The sequence below is a fragment of the Balaenoptera ricei genome, chromosome 14, assembly GCF_028023285.1.
Source record: "Balaenoptera ricei isolate mBalRic1 chromosome 14, mBalRic1.hap2, whole genome shotgun sequence".
Classification (NCBI taxonomy): domain Eukaryota; kingdom Metazoa; phylum Chordata; class Mammalia; order Artiodactyla; family Balaenopteridae; genus Balaenoptera; species Balaenoptera ricei.
The window spans coordinates 76,754,321-76,769,449 of record NC_082652.1 but is presented as its reverse complement, the minus strand read 5'-3'; the positions used below and the strand labels follow the sequence as shown (position 1 = coordinate 76,769,449).

The 15,129-nt window shown below is 43.6% G+C and overlaps 1 protein-coding gene across 1 annotated transcript in view; it reads right to left on the bottom strand.

Moving 5' to 3' along the window:
• ST8SIA3 (ST8 alpha-N-acetyl-neuraminide alpha-2,8-sialyltransferase 3) overlaps positions 1-2,386 on the bottom strand; it is a 36,754-nt gene extending 34,368 nt beyond the window's left edge. Inside the window, 1 exon segment of the mRNA XM_059893796.1 lies at positions 2,314-2,386. Coding sequence (XP_059749779.1) covers positions 2,314-2,386 — 73 coding nt within the window.
• Positions 2,387-15,129: the final 12,743 nt, after the last annotated feature.

Sequence of the window (15,129 nt, the reverse complement as noted above, 5' to 3'; positions counted from 1 at the left end):
CCTCTGTGGTTGTGTGGAATACTAATGACCATTTTTGCCTGATCTTATAAAAAAAAATCAAGCTCCAAATAAAGCAATAAAACAATTCTTATGGTGCTGTCTTAACAAGGAGAAATTGGTCTATTCTACTCCTTTTTCCTTCCTAGCAGCCTGCTTTGAGCTTGGCGCTTCCCTAGGATTTACTAGGGAAGAGTTAGAAGTGGAAAGATTTAGAAGTGGCTTAAGGAACCAGAAGCAGGACAGCTATCAGGCACCCCCTTCGAGTGGGGGGAAAGTTTCCCCAGCCTCTTCTGCCTTCCTCTTGGGACTTCCTCCGCCCTTTCCTCTTACCTGAGTGTGTCCCCAGTACCCCCTCCTCCAAGATGTGGAGAGTGTCTTATATCAGTGAATTGCCACCCCAGCTACACGTTAGAATTGTGTGGAGGACTTTAAAATATATATATATATGATGGGCGCGTCCCAGACCAATGAATTCAGAGCCTCTGGCATTGGGGTGGATGCTTCTAATGTCTCACCAGGGCTGAGAACCACTGCCCAAATGTTTGTGCTCAAAAACCTTCTTGGGATTTTGGGGGAGAGCTAGTTAGGAGGTGGGCATAGGAAGAGGAGCTAGTGAAGGCGACTGAGGCTGTTTCTGAGAGGTAGAAGGGGACGTAGGTGTGACCGATGATGGAGGAGGGTGTGCCAAGGTCAGGGGTGGTCAGTGACGTCTCAGGAGAGAGAGGGAGAGAGCGAGGGCTACTGGGGAGGAGGGAGCGCTGGTTCCAACCCTTAGGAGTTCAACTGGAGTCATCGTAAAGGTGTGAGGGGGGGATGGAAGCCTGCGTGAAGTGACGCGGGATCAGGAGCCGAGAAAGCAGGAATGGGGAGGATTTGCTTCTCTTTCAAGCAAGTTGGTGGCAGAAGGAGAAAATTCTTGAAGCAGTAGCATGCTGTGGACAAGGTAAAGGAAAGCTTTCTATTAAAATGGGGCACTTGAGCATGTTTATGTGCTGAAGTCGGCACCAGCTAGGAGGAAAAAATGTGAAAGTGATGGACAAAGCTTCTTCGATCTTCCCAGGCCAGGATCTGATTTATTTTCAACCTTGTTACTTCTCTGTGCCTCAGTTTCCATATCTGTGAAATGGGGATAATAATAATAGCTGCTTCAAAGGGCTGTGGAGAGCAGAGTGCGCCTGGCACACAGTTAGCAGCATATGACACGTGCTTGTTATCATCCCTCCCCCCTCCCCCCACCTTCTCCATCATGCTCTTCTGTCTGCTCTTCCGTCCCAGGCCACATCCACCTGGGAGCATGGCGTGGGAAAGTGATGGTGGATGGGTGGCCTGGATGGGTGGTCTGGACATGCTGCAGAGCACAGGAGGACTATTTAGCTGCCCTGACTCTAACTCTGGCTTTTTGATGATTTCCTTTACAGTCTTTAATAGCCTTGCTAATTTTGTCACAAAAATCTATACTTGGTCCTTGCGGCATATGGTGCAATGACAAAGCTCTCAGTGTAGCAAAGTGAGGGGGAAGCCTCATCGCCACGACTTTTCATTTAAAAAGGTGTTTTAAATGTGGTTAACAACACCCCTAGTCCTTGTCTGGCTGTCAGTTCCCGAGTCTGTCCCTGAGTGTGGGGCTGTGGAAAGACCTCAGGGCTGGGCAACAGATGACCTAGGTTCCAGCCCTTGCCTACCAGCAAGCAGCTGTGTGACCTCAGGCTAGTGGCTTCACGTCTCTGTGTTCACGTGACTTCCTGTAAGGCCACTGGATCTCTGTTCCAATGTCTGACCCCCATTTCTTGACCTTCCAGGGCTACTGCCCACTGCTGCCGCCCACCCTGGGATCAGGGGCTTCACATCTGCCCACCGAGGCTGCTCAGCAAGGCCAGTGTTGGTCATGAGAGGCAGCCCTGAGGAAAGGCAGGGCGGGGATTTGAGGGGATTATAGAAGGCCTGGCAGCATCCCCAGTGCACCCCCTTCTCGTCAGGGAAATCCATCATTGGTACTTGATTCCTTTTGTGTCAAAGCCAAGGTCTGAGGGAACGAGGCATCCTATTTCAAGTCCTTCCCATCTTAGCAGGGATGAACGTCAGGTGCTTTCCCGAGAGCACTAGGGCCTTGAGGGGAAGGTCTGCGGCGTGGAGAGGGTGCCTGATCACAGAGAGGGGAGAATGGGGCAAAGGACCAGCTCACAGTTGGTTGGGCCAGGGGAGCGTCACGTCTGTCACCTGTGCTGACTGTAACTATCTTTCATTATCATCTGAGTAGTGTCGCCAGTGCTTCAGAGCTGGACAGACTGGGTTTGCGGTCCTGGAACAACTTACGAGCTGAATGACCTTGTACTGCTTCATAAATGCTGCTCTGTGCTTTGGCGTCCATATCCACAGCCTCCCTCATAGTGACAATGACAAAACACCTGGGGGGCACTCGCCCTGGACTGGGGTCTGTTGAGTCCTCACAACCCCATTGTGTTTCAGCTTGGTTACTATCCTCAATTTACAGACCAGGAGACTGAAGCTCAGAGAGGTCACATGACTTACGGCAAGTCACACAGCGAATCACCGTCCGGGCTGGGATGCAAACCCCCGCAGGCTGGCTCTGGCCTGTGCGCTTGGCTGTTAGGCTTGTTGCCCCCTAAAGTCCTGGCATTGATCTTGCGCCGTCCTCCTCTACCACCCGCTTCCCCTCCACGTTGCTGACATTCACCAACCCTGCACGCATCCCCTCGTTCTTGAAGACTTTACCTCCTGCTGGCCGTTACCCTTGCCGATCTTCCTGCCATAATTCTTGGTAGATGATCCTTTCTACCTTAGCCCACCTCCTCCTTGACCTCTCCACTTCCAATCCATCTCACCCTCCACCCTACCATCCTCCCAAGTCATACCCTTGACTGTCATTACCAGTCACCAGCCCCTCATCCCCAGTCATCTTACTCTGTGACCTCACATCACATCTACTCATTTCACTCCGTCTGTTCCCCAAATCTAAGAAGTAACCCTGACTCAGACCCTGCAGTTGATTGAGCCTCCCATCCTCTCTCTGGCCCTCATCTCCCCCCATCATGGCCTCACTCCCTCCTTACCCACCTTCAGTTCTGTGGCTCCATAATTATATTTACACCCTTACGTATGTGCTCCCCTTGCTAGCTTCTCTCTCAAAATTCCAACCCTGGTTAAATCCAACGGTCCCCTTGCCCTGTAATTGCACTCATGCAGCTGAACAGGACGAGAGAAATACACACAGCCCCTGGCCTTGAACTCACGCCCACTAACTTCCAGTGGGCAGTTCTACTACATCTCTTGGGTCCACTTACACTTTCACATTTGATGAATTTCTACTTTCTCTCTCCTCAAACCTTCCCCATGTACACTACAGTTGATGATCTTGGCTTGCTATTTCACTGAGAAGGTGGAAGCCATCAGAAGAGAGCTTGTGGGAAAGTAATTCCATGCATTAACTCTTATGCTCTGGTTTAGAAAATACAAGGAAATAACACTTGTAATAAACTCCACAAAATAGGAGATCAAACATTAATATGGAAGAACAGTTATAGGAGCTTGTAATAGAATCAAATAGATGGGGAAGAGACCTTGGATGACAGAAAACTAGTGGAAAACTGTCCCATGGTCAGGAGATCTTCAGGGAGCTCACAGCAAGAGGAAAGTAATAAAGGCATCAGAATAAACCCAGAAGTAAGAAGAAAGGAAAGAGTGGGCAGAAAGAAAAAAGAGTAGCTCTCAAAGTGAGGAGGAAAATATTCCATGAGGCAGTAGGTATAATCTAGAATAAGAATACCATCTCCAAAGCCTAATGGCTTGGATTTTATCCCAGCTCTGCTATTCAACTAGCTATGTGACCTTGGGCAAGGTAGTAATCTCTCTAAGGATTAAATATGTATATGTGTGATTATTATGGTTTTTGTCATAATAATGTACAGTATGTCCATCCATCCATCATGAATGTATATATATTGAGAGAGAGAGAGTTTTTATATATAGTATATTACTGTGGAAAAAAACCAATGGGAGAAAATTTAAATGTAGCAACCAGTTATAGTGGTCAAAAGAATTTTAATTTGAGCCTGCAAGTTCCTAGATATAGAAGAAACAGAACATCCTTCTTACCACACTATTAATAATATTATTAATTATGATTCCTTTTCATTGCTATACTGTGCAGAGAGGGAGCCGTTCAGAGCTCTCTGTTGACTATACCTACACTTTCCCTTCTTGGGAGCTAGTGTTTCCACCAATTTCCTCAAAATGTCACTAAATATTTAGTTTGTTATATTGATGGTTTTGTAGTTGATGATGGTTGCTTGTCCCTACCATGCGGCCCTTTTTCTCCCTTCCTAATAGAAGTTCATCTTTGATCATATGACTATTCCTTCTCACAGCTCAGGTACCTCAGGAGAAGCTGACTTTTCCCCCAGCTTCAAGAGTTGGCCTGACTGGTCTAAGAATGCAGGTGAATTGTAATGTATAAAAACATCTAATCACTATGTTGTACACCTGAAACTAATATAATATTATAAGTCAATTATACTTCAGTAAAAGAAAAAAAAAAAAAAAAAAGAAGAGAGCTTGCGCACATTCTCACTATCAGATCCATCCACCAACACGCATCTGAGCCCAGTGTGAAAATCAGATGTAACATGGAAACCAGACTTGAAAACTCCCTAAGCAAACAAAACCATTTCAGCCACAGAAGCAAAACTAAATCTAGCTTATGGACACAAGCAAAACTTAAGTTATTTCTTTAAATGCCTCTGATCATCATAAAAGAAACCTGGTCATTTTCCTAAAATGGTATGAGATACTCACTTCTAAACAATTACCTGCTGTTCCCAACCCCAGCTGTAATGGCTTATCATTGTAAAGGTTAAACAACTTCCTCATTTTTACTTTATAAGTCATGCTGTAAAGAAACTTGCCATTTTCCTAAAATGGTATGAGATAATCACCTTTAACCAATCCCCTGCTGTCTGGAAACCCCCACTGTAATAACCAAATATTGTAAAGGTTAAGCAACTCTCTCATTTTCACTTTATAAGCCGCCCTGTAACATCATGCCCTGGGTTTCATGCCAGTTTTGAATTTGACAGCTCCTAGTTCACGAACTGTTCTTATATGCATAATAAACTCTTACTCATACGGTTTTCTTGAACTGGTGTTTTTAATTTTGCTACTTCTGGATTTTTGACAATTTCTGACATCAGAAGTAGGAGTCAAAGAAGGTCGCCAACGACTCCAAGGCCGTTGGGCCACCAGGTGCTGGTTCCCACGGAGCCCCTGAGGTCACTGCTTTCTCACCGACCTGAAGTTGGGGGCAGGTCTCTCTTGGATCCGAGCTTTGCTCCCTTTGCGTTTTGAGTGCTCCGACTTTATTGTGCATACTTATGTTTTGTTTGTTGTAGCTTCTTGGTAAGTCATCCTATTCTGTTCAAAAGGCAAGAAACACTGATTCCCTGTGTTTTGGAATGGCTGTTGAAAAATAGGGTCTCTCCTAGTTAAAACATCTTAGGGAATCTAAAGACGAAGATGGGTTCCTCCGGATCCAAACTCTTTCTCCACCTCCCTTAAAAACTCCTGCTTCCTGTTTGTACACTGAATACGGACAGGGTCTTGTGGCTTTTTGGAAAATGCATTCTTGGATTGGTGTACAGAAGCTTCTAAAAGACAAAATGACTCCAAAAATAGCTTCTCTAATTAAAAAAAAAAATCCTTACAGCATGCAAGTAAAAAATCTGTAGTAAAAAACTTTGGCATCTGAGCAGGTAATCTTAACTTAGTCCTTCTGCCAGAAACACGATTTGGATCCAGCTATTCCTCTGAGTTTCGTATTATTGTACTTGAGACATGGCAAAAAATTTTAAATGGAAGCTATAAGGTCTCTGTGTCTGTTTATATGTTTGTGTATATATATTTATGTATGTATATTACATATGTGTGATATTTTATAAAGAGCACTACTAAATTGGCTTGAATAAAAATAAGTACTTATATAAATTAAGTATTCCTAAAACTCTTAGAAATGTAGAAACTAACCCAAATGTTTTTCAAGTTTACATGATCTAGGTGTTTTTGTTTGTTTGTTTCTTTGTTTTCTACGACTATGTAACTTTCTGTATTTGCCTTAGAAATCTTTTGTCACTTTGGTTGAATGTATAACTGAGTATTAGTTCACAGTTACCTGTGATCCTATTTGAACAAGTGTTTTAAATCTTTTGACATTTTTGACAAACTTCCCCAAATCAAATTCTGAATTCTTTTTGACCTCAAACTAACTTGGGTTTTCCAGAAGATTTCAAAAGATTTGCTCTCTCATCTTATAAAAGAGCAATATATGTATTTACATAAGTTCAATAAGAATCTGTTCTCTTTGTAACAAGACACAATTAGACAAATCCTTAACTTGGCTTCTTAGTCTAAAGAGACTTTTTAAGATCTAATCTGAGATTCCCTATTACCAGACAATTTTAGGGAACTGAGGTTGACTTTATGCCAATAAAGCCCCTTGGCTAGTACCAAAGCTTTGACTGGAATGTCATATTTGAGAATATGAGTAGAATCATTATGATTGCTACATTTATGTAAATAATCAAGCCACATTTAATAGATCTAGACTTATTTTACAGACAAATTAGTTTCGCTGTAATTATCTTTGATAAAAATGGGATGACTGGGCTTCCCTGGTGGCGCAGTGGTTGGGAGTCTGCCTGCCAATGCAGGGGACGCGGGTTCGAGCCCTGGTCTGGGAAGATCCCACATGCCGCGGAGCAATTAGGCCCGTGAGCCACAACTACTGAGCCTGCGCGTCTGGAGCCTGTGCTCCGCAACAATAGAGGCCGCGATAGTGAGAGGCCCGCGCACCGTGATGAAGAGTGGCCCCCGCTTGCCGCAACTGGAGAAAGCCCTCGCACAGAAACGAAGACCCAACACAGCCTAAATAAATAAATTAATTAATATTAAAAAAAAATGGAGTATCATTAATAATAACTAAGTATTAAATGCTTATTATGTGCCAGGCCTTGTGCTAAGTGCTAATCAAATATTTAAAAAAAAAAAATGGGATGACTATAGAAAAAATTTATGTTTTAATAGAAAAACTATAGTGTACCTGTTATCAGATTCTAGTCCTGTTCCTGTCTTTGAGGTTTTGTCGTCTACCTGTAAACCTCAGAGAAACCACCACAATGGATCGTATATGGACAAGCTTCATGCCTGCTGCTGTGTGGGCCACTCAAGAGAGTTCACCAGCACACACATCAAAGACAGTCAAACTGCAAAGAAGGAAAATCCATCAGATTGAAACTGCTTTCCTCATTCCACCATCTAAAGATGCTTCGAAATCAAATCTAGAAATGTTCTCAAATGGCTGCTCTCCAAACTCAGAAACTGAGTTTATAATTTGTTCCAACTATTAAGCTTTGTTTTTCTTTCATTTCCATAGAAATGCCTTTATTAAATTACCTGATGGACCACACCATATAGTGGCCTTATTTAGGTGGAAGCTCACCTGTAAGATCACCTCCTAAAATAAAATATCCTCTCCTGTTTATCCTGTCCCAAGTAATCCTGAGGACATGTGACTACTCATATATCATGTGTTCCTCTCTAAATAACTCAGAAAAAAAAAGAAACCCAGTTACACGTTACCCAAAAAAATGTAGGTTGACTTAGAAAGATAAAGCCTGAATCTGATTATAACCTATTTGGTTTATTTAATTGGTTAAATATCGGCCCCTGGGAATCTCTGTTCCAGGGAACTTTCCAATCCCTGGCTATTATTCTCCTTATAGTTGTCATATTAACCTCTCTAGTTGTATTCTTGTATTCTTTCAAGGGTTTTAAATGCCTTTAGGCAGCCACTCACACACCAGGATCAGACAACTGGAAGAACTCAACAATGACCGTACCAATGATGGTAACAGTGATGACGTGACCCTCTGTTCAGATGACTCAACTAGTGGAAACCGTGATTATGTTTTTCTTCGGCCTGACTATATTGGAAGTGGTAACTGAGAGTAATGCCCTGCTAGTTGGTCATATTTTCAGCCTGCTGAGAGAATGGCCAAAAGGGGGGAATTATTAAATTTAAATACAAAATGGAGACCAGACTTGAAAATTCCCTAGCATGCAAAACCATTTAAGCCACCTAAGCAAAACTAAATCAAGCTTATTTAATGAACAAAAGTGGAACATAACCTAGATTATTTTTTGTAAATGTCTCTGATGATCATAAGAGAAACTTTAGTCATCTTCCTAAAGTGATATAAGGTAATCACTTTTAACCAGTCCCCTGTCATCTTGAAACCTCCGTTGTAATAACCAATTATTGCAAAGCTGAAACCACTTCCTCACCCTCTAACATCATGCCACTGAGTTTCATATCAGTTTTGAACTTGAAAACTCCCAGTTCACGATGGGAGTTGCGAAACTCCCTGTTCTTACATGCACAATAAACTCTTAGTGCTATTTTATTTATTTGGTGCTTTTAATTTTGCTGTTTCTTGATTTTTGACACCAGAAAGTTCTGCTTTCCCTCCTTTTGCTATGGATGAGCAATCTATGCTCCTTTTGGTCCCAAATCTCAACTTTTACACTGGATCTCATCATCTCTCTTCTATTCAAGGGCATAGTTCCTGAAATTAGCCTTCTGTCTCCTGCATTATTAAAATTCCCCCTCCTTACTGGGTCATTCCCATCATCATGTAAACAAGCTGTAATTTCTTACATTCTTACTAAAACACAAAACTCTTGTCCGTCTCTAGCCATCGCCTCATCTTTTTGCTTCCATCCATGGCAAAATCTCTGAAAGGTTGTCTATACTTGCTGTATTCAATAGCTATCCTCCATTCTGCCTTTATTCCACTATAATATGGCTTTTGCCTCCAACAATCCAAAGATATTGCTCTCATCAGGTTTGCTGATGATTTCCATGTTGCTAAAACCATTGAGCAATTCTCAGTCCTCATTTTATTTGCCACAGAACTAAAGTGTATCCCCTTTGCTCAGTGTATCCCTCTCTCCTCTGTGGCACGTTTTCTTCACTTGGGTCTTTGTCACTTCACTCTTCTGACTTCCTTCTTACTTTGTGAACTACACTTCCTCACAATCCTTTGCTGGTCTCATCATTCCTCCAGCCCCCAAATGTTCACGTGCCCCAAGGCTCAGTCCTTGGACCTCTAATCTTTTCTGTCTTCTCTCTCCCTCAATCATCTTATCTAGGCTCCTGGGCTTAAATATCATCTATATGCTGATGTCTCATAAATTTCTATTTCTAGCCAGGTTCTCATCCCTGAAATTCAGACTCATATATTCCGTAGCCATCTCAACGCCTCCACTTGTCATCTTCAAAACTGAACTCCTGATCTTCACCTCCAAACTTGCTCCTCTCACAGGCATCCCCATCTCAGCCTCCACATGGCAATTGCATCTTCCAAGGGTCCAGACCAGCCTGGGTCAGAGACACAGTTAGATAAGCATCCCTTCTCCAGGTTACCTGGATGGCCCTGGGGAACTGACACATACTGTGACCTTGAACTAAGCAATGGAGGTAGCTCAGGGCAGCTAATTTAGGTGCTCCTGAGGGGAGAGAGTGTATAGCAAACGAACAAATTATCATTATTCATGATAATTCCTATTGGAATTCCAAAAAAGATCAGGAAAAAGAGGCTGGTCCTAATGTTACTTGTGTCCCTCATTGACAGTTTTGAGACCAGGAGCCGTACCTTATTCATCTAGCATGGTGCCCAGCATGCAGTGGGTGCTCAGGAAACCTGTAAAAGGTGAATAAATTATTCAGAACTGTGTCTTTGCCAGGGAGCTAGAGAAAGTGAGAGATTTGAGTGCTTATTTAAAAGGGAGTATTGGGATGCAGAAGTATTGTCTCTATGAATCTGGTTTTGGGTAGGGGTGGTTACACATCTGAAGGTATTTTTAAAAGCCTATTTAGCCAGAGCCTGTTTGTGTGCTGGGGTGTGAAACTCTATGAATGCACTATCATCAGGGCCTTAGATGGGTTGTGTGATTTGCTTTGGCTAGAAACAGGCTCCTTCTTCACACAATCCCTGGGGGCAGAGAGACTAGCCAGACCACCTGCTACTCTAATGATCCACACACACATCCACAATTAATGCAGGAGATGTTTTGGTCTTTAAAGGAACAGTCTTAGCTTGCTCTAAAGGTGCAACGTCCAAAATGGTAGCCTCTGGCCACATGTGACTATTAACACTGGAAATGTGGCTAGTCCAAACTGAGATGTGCTGTGAGTTTAAAATAGCCACCAGGTATTTAAGGCTTGGTACAAACAAAAGAGTGTAAAATCCCTCATTATTAATTTTTATATTGAGTAGACAATGAAATGATAATATTTTGAATATATTGCGTTAAATAAAAATTTTACATTGCAATAATTATTATTATCTTTTAAATGTGGCTACATAAAACTAAAAATTTCTAAATATGTGCTCACATTGTATTTCTATTGTACATTGCTGCTTTAAAAGATACTTTGTCAGGGAGCCCATTCCTAGAAAGCTTGTATTTCATTTAGGTCTGGAAGAAATGATAAACTCTGAATAGATAAGAGGAAAATAAGATCTTGCACGGGAAAAATGCAGATACCTGACACTACAAGGTGTATTTAGCAAAAAAGAATAGCCCTGTTGGCCACAAACCCACCCCTAGTTTTCTCCGTATTTGATCTTGTTCTCTGAGGACTCAAGTGTCACTTTCACCATCATTTCAATGTGCAGGGAAAGAAAGCACGATAGTGACAGCTAACATTATCGAGCTGGGAACTTTCTATGACTATTCTGGCTATGTTCTATCACTGAGAACTTGCTGTGTGCCTTGGGCTGTACTAATTACTTTACCTACTTTTGCATTACTGAAGTAGGCACCTGACTATCCCCATTTTACAAATGAGCAGAGTAAACAGATGGTACACAGAAGGATCAAGATGGTGGAAGTTACAAGAAGTGGGGGGTAAGGGACAGAGGGTAGTCACGAGTGTTGCCCCAGTTCCTGGCTTGACTAGTAGATGAACGTTGGACCCATGCCCAGGTGGGAGATGCCAGGAGGGACCTGTTTCCTTGGCGTCCTCCCAGCAGACACCTGGCAGAACGCCTGTGTGTAGCATGTGCTCATTAAACATTTGTTGATTCACCACCTGAGCCTTCTCCCTTACCCTTCACTTTAATCATGCTCCTTCCTTGTTCCCATCACCTCTTCCCAGGAAAACTCCACTTTATTGCTGTGTGATAGACAAAGGATGTTCGTTAGAGTCAGGTGGACTCAGGTTTGGAGCCAAGTCCTGCTACTTACTGGCTGCGTAAGTGGGAGGAAAGTCCCAGTTAGTTTCCTCCCTTGTAAGATGGGGGGAACTAACACCCACCTCCCAGGCTGTCACGGGATCCTAATGACATGTTGAAAGTAACGAAACTGCAGGCATACGGAAGGTCCTAATAAGTATTAGCTAGTGTCATTATTTGTTCTTTTCTTATGGCTCACCTCTGGTTCCCTCTCTAATTTCCTGCTCTGAGTTGCTGGAGGAGGGGGCGAGACTGATGGCCTGGGGGACCAGGGACCAGGGATTCGAAAGGAGTGACTTCTGTGCTGAGATCCACTGTGACCTCCACCTCAGGCCAATTCACTTGTAAACTCCTTGAGATCTAAAGAGAGCCAATCTCTTGGTCTAGAAAGATATTTTTTTTCTTAAGCAATTCTTTCCGTGAATATTTTGAGGACTTTTCTTTCTTTTAAATATCTATGTGTAATTAGCGAGCCTGGGCAGCTGCCCTTTGGAAACTGGTGACCTGCTTTGCATGTGCAGGTCGCAAACAGAGGGCAGAAGCCACGTCAAATGTGACTTTCTTCTGGCTCTCCATTGTCATGGTCCTATGAGCAGCCATGTGTCACAGACACAGGGGAGCTGACTGAGGACACTTTCTAACATTACACCACACGCTGAGGGGGAGTCCGGCCTAGGGCTAGCGGACCTGGATTTCCGTTCTGGCTCCTGCACTCAGGTGCAAGATGGCTTTGGGCAAATCTCTTTTCCTCTCTGGGTCTCGGTGTCCTGTTTGGGTCTTATGGTCTCAGCTCCTGAGCCCCTTGAGGGCGACTCCAGAAGGCAGAGACTGACTGTATCCCTCTGTTTGTAGCTGGGTCCCTCGTGCCTCACATAGTATCTGGCATTTAGTAAGTACTCAATAAGTGCTTGTTTAATAAATGACCCTCAGCAGTTGCAGCTGTGACCATCAGTAGACACTGCTGATCCGTAAACATTTCTTGGGAGAGATGAGTAATAAGGGGACTTAACAGATATACGGGTTGCTTTGGGCAAGCTGAGCGGTTCTTACCGTTTTTCATCTTTCTCGTCCATATGCTATGTTCATGCTCTGCCTGAATCTACACAGAGCATAAAATAGTAAAAGGAGGGATAATAGTAAAGCTAGTTAATTCAGTCAAAACCTCCTGAGTATATTGAAAACAATGAATACGCTGTACATATTTAGTTACTTTTTTGTTTAGTATATAAAAAATACTATCTGATTTGGAATCAAGAGAAGGAGCCAGCAAATGCTTAATGAATGGTGTCAGTTTGTATATATGGAGCATCTCATGTAAAGGCTGAATTGTCAGCAGAACTGAGAGAGAGATTTCCTTCTCAGCACCTCGCAGACCCCTCTCAACGTGTGTGCCCCTGAAGGTGGGCAAGAGTAGCTGAGGGGACCCACAGACTGTGTGAAGTCCATTAACTCTCATCCCTTAACCAAGCCAATGCCTGCAGACCCTTCCCAGGGCCATTCGGTGGACGGGGAGCCCATGGAATCCTCCTCTTTAAGTGGAAACGGTGCTCACTAGAGCATTTGGTCCAGGAAATTGCTCAGTGTTCTCAGCACAAAGAAGAGGGCCCTGTGCCTGAAATTATGAGCTGTCTCCTGGACAGTCAGGATGGGACAGGATAGCAGGTTGGGTGCTGATCTCAGACCTTGAAACCAGACAGGCATAGCTCAACAGCAGGGAGCAGATGAAACAAGGCCTCGGGCTGTGGAACGACCACAGGATGGGGCCCCGAAGCTCCTAGATTTCTCTCTGGCTCTCCCTCCCACCCTCCTTCTCGCTTCCTTGCTCTTCTGAATCTCTCTCTCTCTCTTTACACACACACAGCCCAACCACTCTGAAGACTTGCCAGAGCAGAGCAGTGAGATACACACACACGGAGGTGCACAAAGAAATCACACAAATGGAAGGGGCATCATCCAAACAGGATGATTTTCCTCCTAACCCCTGTCTGATTTTACTTGCAATTTATGGTCATTGTCACACTTAATCCTTTCTATTTTCTAAAATGCTTCCCTCTGAGAGCCCAAGAGGGATTACTTGTCTCCATCCTTCTTTCCCAGCTCCCAGGCGTGCTCTGGGCGGTGCTAGGACAGGAGCGGGCTGCCCTAGCCGCCCCAGCTGCTGATGCGACGGCGGTGCTGCTGGCTGCAAGTGCCCAGCACTGCTGGTGGACAGCGCCCTTCTGCCTCAGGTCGCTCAAAGGCCAGAGCAGTGGGGCTGCAAGAGAGACAGCCCCCTGGGAGGCAGGAGCTGCAGAAAACGTAGTGCGAGGCCCCTTTCATTCTGAGTGAAAACAAGTCCCTGCCCTGGGCATTGGATGGACACCATAGGGGGGGAAGCAGGCTGGAGCTGTGTGATTTTCTCTTTAGTTACAATGCTATAACTAGAGTTGCAGAAAATGTCTCAGTCTGCCAGGGAGAGGCTGGGTGGATCTGTGGAGCTTGGACTGGGCTTTGAGTCTGGACTTCTGACCCCACCAGCTCTCAAAGCTTAAGCCAGGCCTATCGCCTCAGCTTCCTCATCGTTAAGTGATGAGGATGGTCCAGATCGTGCCGCTGTCCTGAGAGATGCTCTGTGAAGATGGGGCTCCAGGATCAGTGTGGCTGACAGCACAGCTCATTCTAGCCAACGCTTAAATAGCGCTTGGCTTGGTATCAAAACATATTAGCTCACTCAATCCTTGTGAAGCAGCTGCTGTTGTTATTCTTATCTTACCGATGCGGTCCAGAGAGGTTAAGTGATGTACCCAAGGTCACACAGCCGGTAGGGGGCAAAGCTGGGCTCTTGCTTCCGAATCTGTGCTCCTCACCATCATGCCCCCTCCATGCACATCGCAATAGTGAGGCAGGGCTCTGAGAAGTTTTGCAGCAACAAACCAGTTTGACTTCGTTTAACCCAGCAATTCCCAAACTGATTTGACCAAAGAACCCTCAGGAAGCATCAGAGTACGGTGGCTGAAAGCACAAAGTCAACAGTCAGACATGGCTGGGTTTACATCCTTCCCTTCCACTTATACAACTGTTGTGACCTTGGACAGTGCTCAGCCTCTCAAAACATCGTAAAATCGATAACATGGGGATGATGATGATAATAGGGCTGCTGAGCGGATTGAAGAAACCAGTGCATGAAAAACTCTTTGCAGAGTGCTTGGCTTATTGTATGGATGTCAGCCTTTACTGTAGATGGATAGATGAATAGATAGATAGATAGACATACAGATAGGTGGACAGATGAATAGATAGAAATATATACTGTAAAGATATCTATATGTTATAGATATAGATATATTTATCTTTATATAGGTCTGTATCTGTATATTATATATAATTATATATTTATGTATAAATTTTATATATCATTTAAAAATATAATCTTAATATATAATTTATATAAAAATTTATATATAATTTTAATATATAATCTATATGTAATATATAGATATAGATAGATAAATATATACACACAAACACACATGTATACATACATCCTGTTGTGAGTCTGAAGAACTAACATTCCTGAAACATGTTTTGGGAAATGTTAGTCTATCAGTCTCTAAGTTCCTCTTCTTTTCCTTTCCCCCTGTTTTGATTTCTAATTTTGAATTCTAAACTTCCTAAGATCTTATTAATGCACAGTCACTTCCTGTGTGGAAAGAACTCACGTGCACAGGATGTTATAGCTGGAAGGGCTTTAAATAGAGATCATGGCGTCAGACTCATCCGTCTCTTGGAGAGCTGAGGCCTGGGGAGGTTCGTGACTTGTCTAAGGCCACTGTCCATGGTGCCA